Source organism: Poromitra crassiceps (genome assembly GCF_964638095.1).
Source record: "Poromitra crassiceps genome assembly, chromosome: 27".
NCBI lineage: Eukaryota > Metazoa > Chordata > Actinopteri > Beryciformes > Melamphaidae > Poromitra > Poromitra crassiceps.
Genome location: NC_139650.1, coordinates 18755273 through 18768696, shown reverse-complemented (window position 1 = coordinate 18768696; position 13424 = coordinate 18755273). Strand labels below are relative to the sequence as shown.

The following is a 13424-nucleotide window of genomic DNA, read 5'->3' as shown; positions in this document are numbered from 1 at the left end:
TGGACAGCTTCATCCAAAGCCAAAAAACACAAGACCCAAACTTGTGAGTATGAAGCTGCTCCCTGAGTGGAGGAAGTATAAAGTATAAGCTTTCTATAGTAGAATAAGTTTATTTTGGTATAAACATACATAACCAAGAATTTATTAAATCAATTAGCTGTAGCCTATATAGCTGTAGCATATATATATATATATATATATATATATATATATATATATATATATATATATATATATATATATATATATATATATATATATATATTCTATAGCTATTAGCTACCTGGTGCAAAGTGAACACAAGTTTGAATTCTCCAGTTTCAGCGTTTTGGAGAGAGCTGTTAGTGGTCACAGATATGGGTTGGACCATCCTAGATCAGTGGCTCTAAAAGTTTTTTTGACGTCACGGACCTGAACTGACCTAACCCTAACCCTGAACTGACCTAACCCTAACCCTGAACTGACCTAACCCTAACCCTGAACTGACCTAACCCTAACCCTGAACTGACCTAACCCTAACCCTGAACTGACACAGATTAGACCACAGACCATCATTTGATGAGATTTGATCAAAGGGTCCCATCTGATAGGATTGTTTACGTTTAGATGTTTTATTGCAGAAAGTGTATGAAACCCAGGACCAAAGAATAGTCATACATTCTAATTTCTGTCATCGTGTTACTTACGGATGGAATTATAGTAGGGGTGTCACGATACACTCACTTTACGATACGATACACGATATTGGGTTCACGATAACGATACGATACGATATTTTAACAATATTTTTTTGCTATCGATTTGTAAGTTGAGGGGGCATCCTCCACGCTAATTTGAGTAATTTCACCATTTTCATCCTCCGTGTCTGTAACGTCCCTCGTCTGTTCAAACAAAGCAATGAAAAGGAGAGCGAGCATGTAATCAGATGCAGATCAGTGCCACCATGTTCAGCTTATTTTTCTCACAATATGAGATATCATCTCAACGATACATATTGTCACGTTTTGATATTGCGATATATTGTGGGACGATATATTGTGAGATCCCTAAATTATAGTGAAAATAAATTATTCCCCTTTTTCCTGGAACTCCCTCAAGGACCCCTGATGATCCCCAGAACCCACTGTGAGAACCACTGTCCTAGATCCCACTGTGAGAACCACTGTCCTAGATCCACTGTGAGAACCACTGTCGTAGATCCCACTGAGAGAACCACTGTCCTAGAACCCACTGAGAGAACCACTGTCCTAGAGCCACTGAGAGAACCACTGTCCTAGATCCAACTGAGAGAACCACTGTCCTAGATCCCACTGTGAGAACCACTGTCGTAGATCCCACTGAGAGAACCACTGTCCTAGAACCCACTGAGAGAACCACTGTCCTAGAGCCACTGTGAGAACCACTGTCCTAGATCCAACTGAGAGAACCACTGTCCTAGATCCCACTGTGAGAACCACTGTCCTAGAACCCACTGAGAGAACCACTGTCCTAGAACCCACTGAGAGAACCACTGTCCTAGATCCCAGTTCCAACATGAAACACTGAGCAGTGTCTTTTTGTCTCTTGTCTCTTGTCCACAGGCCATAGTACTGGTGCACTGGCTGCTGACAGTCTGGTGAGTGGGAAGAATGGCTGCTTGGCTCCTATGAGGCTTTTTCACCAACCTGAGGAATGTCTCTGCTCTCTTCACACACACACACACACACACACACACACACAGACACACACACACACACACACACACACACACACACACACACACACACACACACACACACACACACACACACAGAGAGAGACGCACGCGCACGCGCGAGCGCACACACACACACACACACAGTTTGATTCACTATATCGATGCAGGCCTACTCTTTAAACAGAAATCTTCCATACTGTGTGTTGTCAGACTTAATTCCTTGTAGGGCCGCACGATGATATCGACACATGATCGGCCGATAAAAGCTTTAAAATTTAATATTGGAATCGGCCAAAACAACATTTCTGTCGATATGACAGGCCGATAAAATGACGCTTTATCCCCAAATGCTCGATGCTTGACTGTTTAAATGCTTAACTTAATACTTACAGTTGTGTTTGAAAGAAAATGTTACATCAATAAAAAATACTGTATGGTATTTTCTTTTAACCTAACCTAAGTTGAAGTACTTTTCTTATTTTGCGCCGTAAATGTGTACATTTTGAAAAGCATTGGCGTTATGACTAGGCATGTAACGATAACCAGTTTTAACGATAACCGTGATAAAATCCGCCCACAAAATATGTCATCACTGTTTACAAACTGTGAAAGGGTCAATGGACCCTTCACGGAGGCCATTTTGTGTCAAAAAGGCAGGGGAAACACAGGTGCAAGCAAAACACTAATGAGGGTTTCAAACTTCCATGATTGGAATTTGGTTTGGTTTGGTTGTTGTGCAGGACACAACACAGGTGTGCTGTGACCTCACCTGTGCTGCAGGAGAGAACTCATCCAGAGCACAGAGCAGACCTCACCTGTGCTACAGGGGAGAACTCAGCCAGAGCACAGAGCAGACCTCACCTGTGCTACACCAGAGCACAGAGCAGACCTCACCTGTGCTACAGGGGAGAACTCACCTGTGCTACAGGGGAGAACTCAGCCAGAGCACCTAGCAGACCTCACCTGTGCTACAGGGGAGAACTCAGCCAGAGCACCTAGCAGACCTCACCTGTGCTACAGGGGAGAACTCAGCCAGAGCACCTAGCAGACCTCACCTGTGCTACAGGGGAGAACTCAGCCAGAGCACCTAGCAGACCTCACCTGTGCTACAGGGGAGAACTCAGCCAGAGCACCTAGCAGACCTCACCTGTGCTACAGGGGAGAACTCAGCCAGAGCACAGAGCAGACCTCACCTGTGCTACAGGAGAGAACTCAGCCAGAGCACAGAGCAGACCTCACCTGTGCTACACGGGAGAACTCAGCCAGAGCACAGAGCAGACCAAGCAGCTGCTGAACATTTTAATGCCTACATTGTTCCAATCGCCCATCCCTCTTTTAGATTTGTATATTTATAGGAATTAAAGTATAATTTTGATCATTGAAGAATCCAACTCCGGCCTTCTGTATTCGCACCACATGTGTTAATTCCAGTAGAGGAGAGACTGTTCTCTGAAATTAGGTGGGGGAAAATGTGCACATATATCATTATCGGCAATCCGCCAAAAGACTTGGAAAATATCGGCCTATCAGATATCGTAAAAAGAAAATCCGTTATGGTGCCTAATAGGGGTGGGGGAAAAAATCGATTCACCTAAGTATCGCGATTTTTAATGTCACGATTTTTTGGATCGATCTTTTATTCCAGAATCGATAATCGCAAATTAAAAAAATAATTTTTTTTTTTTTTTTTTTTTTTTTTTTTTTGGGTGCTTGCAGTCAGGCCACTCACTGAACAGCAGGCCAGGCGCCGCCTACTGGTTTACTAGTGGTTTTATTACTTTATTAGTTAGTCTGAAGTAATAATTACACTTCAGGGTTAAAGTGGGTGCATCTCATTGTAAAATTGGACTTCAAACGGCCCAAATCTGGCTTCAAACGGCCCAAATTTCACGCGCGTTGGCCCATATCGGCCTGGCCTGCTTGGTATCTAATGCCCGGCCTGAATTATGATCCCAGTCCACCCCTGTTTTTAACTATATCGCCCAGCCCTACTCATGATATATAATATACAGTCTCTAGTGTATGATTCAACTTTTCCCATGTTCTAATCTAGTGTAAAAAAGCAAACAAACTGAAAAAATAAAAGAAAAAAATAAACAAAAATCGCAATAAATCGTAATATCGAATCGCAATAATCGTAGAATCGCAATACTTAAGAATCGCAATATAAATCGAATCGGCACCCAAGAATCGTGATAGTATCGAATCGGGAGATAAGTGAATCGCCACAGCCCTAGTGCCTAAGTCGTTCAGTTTGCCAAACAGTGTGTCTTGTGTGAACTGTACATGTTTGTATTTGTTGCAGGGGGTGCATGTCTTGTGTCTTGTGTGAACTGTACTTGTTTGTATTTACTGCAGGGGGTGCATGGCATGGCTGCCCAGCTCCTTTGCCTGGGGGAACTTCAGCATTCTAGCAGTCGGGGTGTGGGCCATTGCTCAGAGGGACTCCATTGACGCTGTGCTCATGGTGAGTCTTCTGAGTTGATTACTTCACATCCCACGTCATGTGACAGTACAGGAGGTCATGTGACAGTACAGGAGGCTATCTATAGGCACAGCGCTGCGTATCCGCTCTAACCTATTTGTGTGTGAAATCTAGGACAATCCGTGAACATTCCCCAAGTTGTTGGGACTTCCAGAGTTTGTCAGTTTATGATCCTCACCAAAGGAGAGATACAAAGGGAGGTGGGGGGGGGGGGGGGGGGGGGGGGGTGAGAGAGAGGGGGGGGGGGTGAGAGAGGGGGGGGGGGGTTGAGTGCACAAGCGAGCCAGGAGTGGCACCTCTGGAGAAGCCAGGCATCCGGTGTCTTGCTCAAGGGCACATGGATGCTCTTGACTGTTGCAGGGTTGAATCTGTGAATCTAGTCACACAGTACATGTACACCACCCCACGTGCTTTAAAGTCTGATATTCATGTCGCTGACATCCAGGGTCTCTCAAGCCTTCGATATACTCCCAAGAGGAAGCGCTGACGGACAGCTGAGGACGCGTGGAGAGAGGGAGGGAGGGAGGGAGTGAGGGAGGGAGCAGGGCCGTAACCAGGGTTCCGAAATAGGGGAGGTCCAGCAAGGGGAGGCGCAGTCTCCTCAAAAAAAATTGAGGGTTTTTTTCCCCCTTTTTTAGCCATATTTAGAGTAATATATCATTTTAAATCAACATTAGGATTATACTGTTGTGATGTCATTATTCAGTATATTCTCTTTCATGTCACCACCTGCTCAGCTCTCCTGTCAACATAATTGTAACTAACAAACACAAACTGTTTTAGCCAAATTCATATCAAAATGACACCTACAAACACAGGTACACAACCCAAGCCGTACACAACACACAAAGTCATCATCGATAATAAAAAAAACATACAGAGGGACATTTATTTATTCCTGATAGGAACGATTGAAAAATAAAATATATTATGTTGTTTTTAACTTTACACCACCTCTTTTTGTTACTTATTGGGTCATGAAACTGAAACGTTAGGGTTGTGCTACAACCCAGGTTTTACGAGTGAGAACGAGAGCTCTCACTAGTGCCTTAAACGCTGCAACGCAGCCCTATGGAAGACTGTTATTTTGCTCCAAAATTACTTTTCATTAAAACCTGACCACCCACCCGTAGGTGGCGTGGTACCCCCTGGGACTGACACGGATCCACGTGACTACGTCACGTCCTGCCAGTCCAGGGAAATCACTCTAATTTCTTCCAGCCCGCTGAGATCCGACGCACCCCGTGACGCATCGACACAGCAAGGCTGGGTAGTGAGAGCTCTCGTTCTCACTCGTAAAACCTGGGTTGTAGCACAACCCTAACGTTTTACTTCGTTTCGAACTCAAGCTCTCACTAGTGCCTCCATTCAACCGACCTTGCTGCCGGGAGCACCCCACAGGGCGACCCGAACGGCACCGGTGAACCACGGCCATATGGCAACGTTTATGCCTAACCGTCTGACATATTAGAGTGGCAACGATACTACTTTCTTGCCACCGACAGCACCGCGTGCGCGAACTGCGCACCGGACACGTCGAGACTGTAGTACCTGACAAAAGTGTGATGAGAGGACCATGAGGCCGCGGCACACATGTCCTCCACCGACACACCGCGCAACAACGCAGAGGATGTCGCAACACCTTGCGTAGAAAGCGCCTTGATACCCTCCTGGGGAACCTTGCCCACGGCAGAGTATGCCAACGCGATCGCCTCCACTATCCAGTGTGATAAGCGATCCTTGGAAAGGGGCCCGCCCTGGGCCCTTTGCCCAAAGCAAACCAACAGCTGATCTGTAATGCGTAAAGAACGCGTCCTGGCCACATAGGCCGAGAGCGCCCTTACGGGGCACAGCATGAGCAAACGTCTCTCCTCGCCCGTCTCTAACTGAACGGCGGGGGACAGAATGCTGATAAGTCTATGACCATAGACCTAAAGCTGACATCAATAATCTTAGGTTGGTAAGCCGGGTTAGGTCGCAACGTAACCCTGCGCCCATCATTACCACACAGGCCTGCTGCCCCGAGAGGGCAATCAGGTCACCAACTCTCTTTCCTGACGACAAGGCCAGCAGCAGCGCGGTCTCTAAAGACAGAACCCTTAAATCGGCGGAGTCCAAGGGCTCAAACGGATGACCCGTTAGCCCGTCCAGCACCGTAACCAGGTCCGATTTGGGGGGAAAAACGCACCGCGACGGCGGGCGCAGTTTACGCGCCCCCTTCATGAGGTGCAAGACCAAAGGGTACGCCCCCACGGGGCTCCCTTCAATTCCCCTATGGCAAGCAGAATCGCGGCTACGTACACCTTAAACGACTGCGGGGACTGACCCGCATCAAGCAGGCTCTGAAGGAGACGGAGAACTGGTCGCACACTGCAGTTCACTGGATCCACGCCCTTACTTGCTGCATAGTGCATCCCACATTATCAGGCAAACCCTGGGCTAGCAACTGGTCCGGTTTTCAGGAGCCAGACCGCTAGCTTCCACCTGCCTGGGGAGGGGTGGAACACCTCCCCCTCCGCCTGGGATAGGAGATCGGCCCGTACCGGCAATGCCCAGGGCGGATCTTGCGCCAGGGAGACCAGGTCCGCAAACCATGTCTGCCTGTGCCAAACAGACTAAAACGAGCCGGAGGCGCTGTTCCCTCACCCTGTCCAACACATGACGGATCAGGGGGGGTCGGGGGAAACGCATAGAGCCCCTCCCTCGGCCACGCGTGCGCTTTTAGCGCGTCATGACCCAACGGGGGCTGTCCTCCTGGATCGAGAACCACAGTGGGCAGTGTGTCGCGCGCCGCGATGCGAGAGATCGACGCAGGCGCGACCAACCCTGGCCCAAACCTGTTCCATCACCCGAGGGTGGAGGCACCACTCCGTATAACGGGGATTGCCTCGAGACAGCAGGCCGGTCGTAACTCCGCCGTCCCGGCAGATATACCGCTGACACTGAAAGGAGACGGGGATACACCCACAGGTGAATCCCCGCTATGGTTCAGCGCCCCCGACCGCACACCGCCCTGTTTGTTCAGGTGGGCGATCGCTGCCCTATTGTCCCAGCGAATCAGCACATGGTGCCCATGTGTGAGCCGCTGGAAGTGTTACCTCCGCATGCCGGGGGGACTGCGGAGGCAACGTTCTCTTTCGAGTCTGGCCGCACGCGGACTTGTCCGGCAGTGCGGTCCCCAAGAGAGCTCCCAACCAACGATGGGCCCATGGCGCCATTGATGGTGGGCTTGTCCTGAGGCAGAGCCCGGCGAATCGCCTTCAGCTCTAGCACGTTTATGTGGCGAAGCTCCTGAGCCTCCCACCGGCCGTTCGCCGAAAAATGCCCGCAAATCGCACCCCCTCCCCAGAGGGAGGCGTCTGTGCGAATCACCATCCTGAGCGGGACAGAGCCCCACCAAGTACCTCTCGAGAGGTAACGGGGGTCCGCCCATATAGCCATCGCCCGCCAGGCCTGACCTGTCAGAGGAACCCTGCGATGACGGTCCCCGGCCGAGTCCAGGCGAAGCCTGAGAACCATATTTGGACCACGAGGGCATGTGTAGCCTCCCTAGCGGGAGCACATGCAGTGCTGAGGCCATCAGGCCCAACATCACTGTGCACTGATGCACTGACACCGAGGGCACAGACCTAACGTCCTTGGCTTGCTGTCCGAACCGTGCGAGCCTGTCGCTCTGGCGAAAGGCTCGCAGGAAGTATAGCTCGAGCCCCAGGAAGGTCGCCGCCTGCGCTGGGACGAGGCAACTCTTCTGCCGGTTCACCAAAAAACCCTAAGGTTTGCCGGTGATCGGTCACCACCTTGGTATGTTTCGCGGCACCGACCCTCGAGTCGGCCGCTAAGAGAACGACGTTGAGATATAGGAAGACGCGGATCCCCCTCGCGCGGAGGGGAGCCACGGCTGCCTCCACGCACACCGTGAGGGTTCGCGGGCTCAAAGACATGCCGAATGGCAAGCCACAGAACTCGTAAGCCTTCCCCAGGAAGGAGAACCTCAGGTATTTCCTGTGTCTCCTGACCATGTGGACATGGAAGACTGCACCTTCCAGATCCCTGGAAGTAAGAAATCCCCCTGTCTCAACTTGAACAGGCGGGGAAGAGAGCATTCGGGACGGGACTTCCTCAGCGTCTTGTTTTTGAGACGCCGAAGGTCCAATTTTGGACGCATGGAGCCGTCCATGGCCTCCTCCTCCACGGCCAGATCGGGGGTCCCGTCGAACGTGGGTGGGCAAACTGTAGCGCGTATCCCCTCTGGAGGGTGCGCCGTAATGGGGACGGGGGAACATAGATGCTCCCAGGCATCGAGCCTGTTGGACAAGATGGTCTCTTGTGGCCAACGGAGCGGAACCCGTTCCACCACTCGGATCATACTCTCTCCCTCAATGTCCCCATAGGAGACCGTGAACGGTCATCAAAAGCAGAGAGCATATGAACTGAATCAAGTCTCTCTGCCCGCTTCGCGCTCAGAAAAAAGTATCACCGTCTCATCATCGTGGATAGCGAGACTGAACATGTTTAGAAACACATTTCTCAAGTTAGAAACTATAGAAATGATCCCTGAAATATAGTCATGAGCATATTGCTGGGCCCCGGGACCTTTCGATCCGGTGCCCTGATGGGGGGGCGGGACGTGAGAGGCTACGCCCCCCCGCCGCATGGACAGTTCCGTAGAAGCTGTGCATGCTGGGGGAGAACTTCTTACGCAAGCTCCGCCTACTGACGCGCTGTTGTACCGAAGTAACCCCCCCCTCCCCCCCCCCCCTGCCGTGCGCCTTTCGCAGGCTGGGGGGACTGCGGAGGTAACGTTCTCTCTCGAGACGCACGTGGACTTGTCCGACAGTGCGGCCCCCAGGCGAGCTACCGACCAGCAATGAGCTGTTGGCGCCATTGATGGTGGGCTGTCCTAGGAGCCTCTAGCCGAGGCCAGGCCGTAGCCATGGACCAAGGCGAGCCTTGATGCTGGGTATGAGACCCTGGGCGAGCTCCCGACCGAACTCGGGCCATGGGCACCGAGGACGGTGGGTCCAAAGCTACAAGCCGCAGGCTGGACCTAAGCCCAGCCTTGGTGAGCCAACCGGTGGGCTTGCCTGCTGCCAACCGAGGCCAGGCCGTGGCCATGGACCAAGGTGCGCTGTGCCCCCAGCCAGGCTCCCTGCACTTGCAGGGGGCGCCCCAACAAGGGAGTGCGACCCATGGAGAGCTCCCAACCACCCCGGGCCTTGGGCACCAAGGGCGGTGGGCTTGTCCTTAGAGCTACAAGCCAAAGGCTGGCACTGAGCCCAGACCTTGGCGAGCTGTACGCCCTGCTGGACGCGTAGCGCCAGCAAGGAGCAGTATGTCTATTGTAGCGGAGGTATCTCGCGCCCAATGTACTTAGCACACAGGTACTAACTGCACGGGTGCACGCCAGTTATCTGCAAAATGCTATCGTTCTGTGCTAAACAGTACTAATATTGCTATCTGCACCTATGCAAGGCACGCTAGCTTTAACACTTCTTTGAGAGCGGACCTTGGTCAGCTCTAAAGAGCTTAGCTGCGGACAAAACCGAAGGTTCAAGGCGCCTGTGCAGCGTGCTCGTGCCCAAGGCCGAACACGCACTTAACGTGCCGATTCATACTCGGCCAAGTAGTTTTACACACGGCCCATCCCCTCCCTGACCTTCCCTGCTCAGTAGCAAGAGGAAGCAGGAAGCTAACCACTAATAGCAAGCTCCCGCAGGGCGCACCCTATTAGCGGGAGTACTGCTTAAGCAAGCTAGCGAGAAGCACAGGCTAGACAGTAAGCAACCCGGAGGCTAGCGAACGTGCGCGTGCAATGGTAACGTAAGCGGCAATAGCCCATCCCGAAGGGGGGGCACCAATACCCACAACCTGTTAACCCGAGAGAACAGACGTGGAAGCCACTAGCTAAGCTAGCATAAGCACTGAAACAAGCGTGCGCTAACACAAGCCTGCGTACAGGCCGGTGTAGCGCGTCTCTACCCTGAGTAACACGGGGAAGCAAGCGTGACCGCAAGCAAGGCCAGCGGCCCGTGAAGCTAGTCAATCAGAAGAAACTCCTCAAAGGGAGTTGCAATCTAGTAGATGCTAATTGCACGAGGCAAGCAACACTTAGCAGACAAGCAAGCTGGCTAAAGGCCCAATTATACTCAACGTTAAAGACGGAGACGGACAGTGTCCGTACTCTGCGTTCATTTCGTCCGTTTTCTGTCCGTCATCTGAAAGCTTACAGATACGCATGAAACGGAGGAAATCACACACAAACCCTGGGCTAGCAACTGGTCCGGTTTTCAGGAGCCAGACCGCTAGCTTCCACCTGCCTGGGGAGGGGTGGAACACCTCCCCCTCCGCCTGGGATAGGAGATCGGCCCGTACCGGCAATGCCGAGGGCGGATCTTGCGCCAGGGAGACCAGGTCCGCAAACCATGTCTGCCTGTGCCAAACAGACTAAAACGAGCCGGAGGCGCTGTTCCCTCACCCTGTCCAACACATGACGGATCAGGGGGGGTCGGGGGAAACGCATAGAGCCCCTCCCTCGGCCACGCGTGCGCTTTTAGCGCGTCATGACCTAACGGGGGCTGTCCTCCTGGATCGAGAACCACAGTGGGCAGTGTGTCGCGCGCCGCGATGCGAGAGATCGACGCAGGCGCGACCAACCCTGGCCCAACCTGTTCCATCACCCGAGGGTGGAGGCACCACTCCGTATAACGGGGATTGCCTCGAGACAGCAGGCCGGTCGTAACTCCGCCGTCCCGGCAGATATACCGCTGACACTGAAAGGAGACGGGGATACACCCACAGGTGAATCCCCGCTATGGTTCAGCGCCCCCGACCGCACACCGCCCTGTTTGTTCAGGTGGGCGATCGCTGCCCTATTGTCCGAGCGAATCAGCACATGGTGCCCATGTGTGAGCCGCTGGAAGTGTTACCTCCGCATGCCGGGGGGACTGCGGAGGCAACGTTCTCTTTCGAGTCTGGCCGCACGCGGACTTGTCCGGCAGTGCGGTCCCCAAGAGAGCTCCCAACCAACGATGGGCCCATGGTGCCATTGATGGTGGGCTTGTCCTGAGGCAGAGCCCGGCGAATCGCCTTCAGCTCTAGCACGTTTATGTGGCGAAGCTCCTGAGCCTCCCACCGGCCGTTCGCCGAAAAATGCCCGCAAATCGCACCCCCTCCCCAGAGGGAGGCGTCTGTGCGAATCACCATCCTGAGCGGGACAGAGCCCCACCAAGTACCTCTCGAGAGGTAACGGGGGTCCGCCCATATAGCCATCGCCCGCCAGGCCTGACCTGTCAGAGGAACCCTGCGATGACGGTCCCCGGCCGAGTCCAGGCGAAGCCTGAGAACCATATTTGGACCACGAGGGCATGTGTAGCCTCCCTAGCGGGAGCACATGCAGTGCTGAGGCCATCAGGCCCAACATCACTGTGCACTGATGCACTGACACCGAGGGCACAGACCTAACGTCCTTGGCTTGCTGTCCGAACCGTGCGAGCCTGTCGCTCTGGCGAAAGGCTCGCAGGAAGTATAGCTCGAGCCCCAGGAAGGTCGCCGCCTGCGCTGGGACGAGGCAACTCTTCTGCCGGTTCACCAAAAAACCCTAAGGTTTGCCGGTGATCGGTCACCACCTTGGTATGTTTCGCGGCACCGACCCTCGAGTCGGCCGCTAAGAGAACGACGTTGAGATATAGGAAGACGCGGATCCCCCTCGCGCGGAGGGGAGCCACGGCTGCCTCCACGCACACCGTGAGGGTTCGCGGGCTCAAAGACATGCCGAATGGCAAGCCACAGAACTCGTAAGCCTTCCCCAGGAAGGAGAACCTCAGGTATTTCCTGTGTCTCCTGACCATGTGGACATGGAAGACTGCACCTTCCAGATCCCTGGAAGTAAGAAATCCCCCTGTCTCAACTTGAACAGGCGGGGAAGAGAGCATTCGGGACGGGACTTCCTCAGCGTCTTGTTTTTGAGACGCCGAAGGTCCAATTTTGGACGCATGGAGCCGTCCATGGCCTCCTCCTCCACGGCCAGATCGGGGGTCCCGTCGAACGTGGGTGGGCAAACTGTAGCGCGTATCCCCTCTGGAGGGTGCGCCGTAATGGGGACGGGGGAACATAGATGCTCCCAGGCATCGAGCCTGTTGGACAAGATGGTCTCTTGTGGCCAACGGAGCGGAACCCGTTCCACCACTCGGATCATACTCTCTCCCTCAATGTCCCCATAGGAGACCGTGAACGGTCATCAAAAGCAGAGAGCATATGAACTGAATCAAGTCTCTCTGCCCGCTTCGCGCTCAGAAAAAAGTATCACCGTCTCATCATCGTGGATAGCGAGACTGAACATGTTTAGAAACACATTTCTCAAGTTAGAAACTATAGAAATGATCCCTGAAATATAGTCATGAGCATATTGCTGGGCCCCGGGACCTTTCGATCCGGTGCCCTGATGGGGGGGCGGGACGTGAGAGGCTACGCCCCCCCGCCGCATGGACAGTTCCGTAGAAGCTGTGCATGCTGGGGGAGAACTTCTTACGCAAGCTCCGCCTACTGACGCGCTGTTGTACCGAAGTAACCCCCCTCTCCCCCCCCCCCTGCCGTGCGCCTTTCGCAGGCTGGGGGGACTGCGGAGGTAACGTTCTCTCTCGAGACGCACGTGGACTTGTCCGACAGTGCGGCCCCCAGGCGAGCTACCGACCAGCAATGAGCTGTTGGCGCCATTGATGGTGGGCTGTCCTAGGAGCCTCTAGCCGAGGCCAGGCCGTAGCCATGGACCAAGGCGAGCCTTGATGCTGGGTATGAGACCCTGGGCGAGCTCCCGACCGAACTCGGGCCATGGGCACCGAGGACGGTGGGTCCAAAGCTACAAGCCGCAGGCTGGACCTAAGCCCAGCCTTGGTGAGCCAACCGGTGGGCTTGCCTGCTGCCAACCGAGGCCAGGCCGTGGCCATGGACCAAGGTGCGCTGTGCCCCCAGCCAGGCTCCCTGCACTTGCAGGGGGCGCCCCAACAAGGGAGTGCGACCCATGGAGAGCTCCCAACCACCCCGGGCCTTGGGCACCAAGGGCGGTGGGCTTGTCCTTAGAGCTACAAGCCAAAGGCTGGCACTGAGCCCAGACCTTGGCGAGCTGTACGCCCTGCTGGACGCGTAGCGCCAGCAAGGAGCAGTATGTCTATTGTAGCGGAGGTATCTCGCGCCCAATGTACTTAGCACACAGGTACTAACTGCACGGGTGCACGCCAGTTATCTGCA

The 13424-nt window shown here is 53.5% G+C and overlaps 1 protein-coding gene across 1 annotated transcript in view; it reads left to right on the top strand.

The window, feature by feature from the left end:
- The window catches only part of agtrap (angiotensin II receptor-associated protein), a 31426-nt gene that overhangs the window by 882 nt on the left and 17120 nt on the right, over positions 1-13424 (top strand). The window contains exons 2-3 of the mRNA XM_083661713.1: positions 1581-1615; positions 4055-4163. Of these exons, the coding sequence (XP_083517839.1) occupies positions 1581-1615; positions 4055-4163 (144 nt within the window). The remainder of the gene's footprint in view (positions 1-1580; positions 1616-4054; positions 4164-13424) is intronic.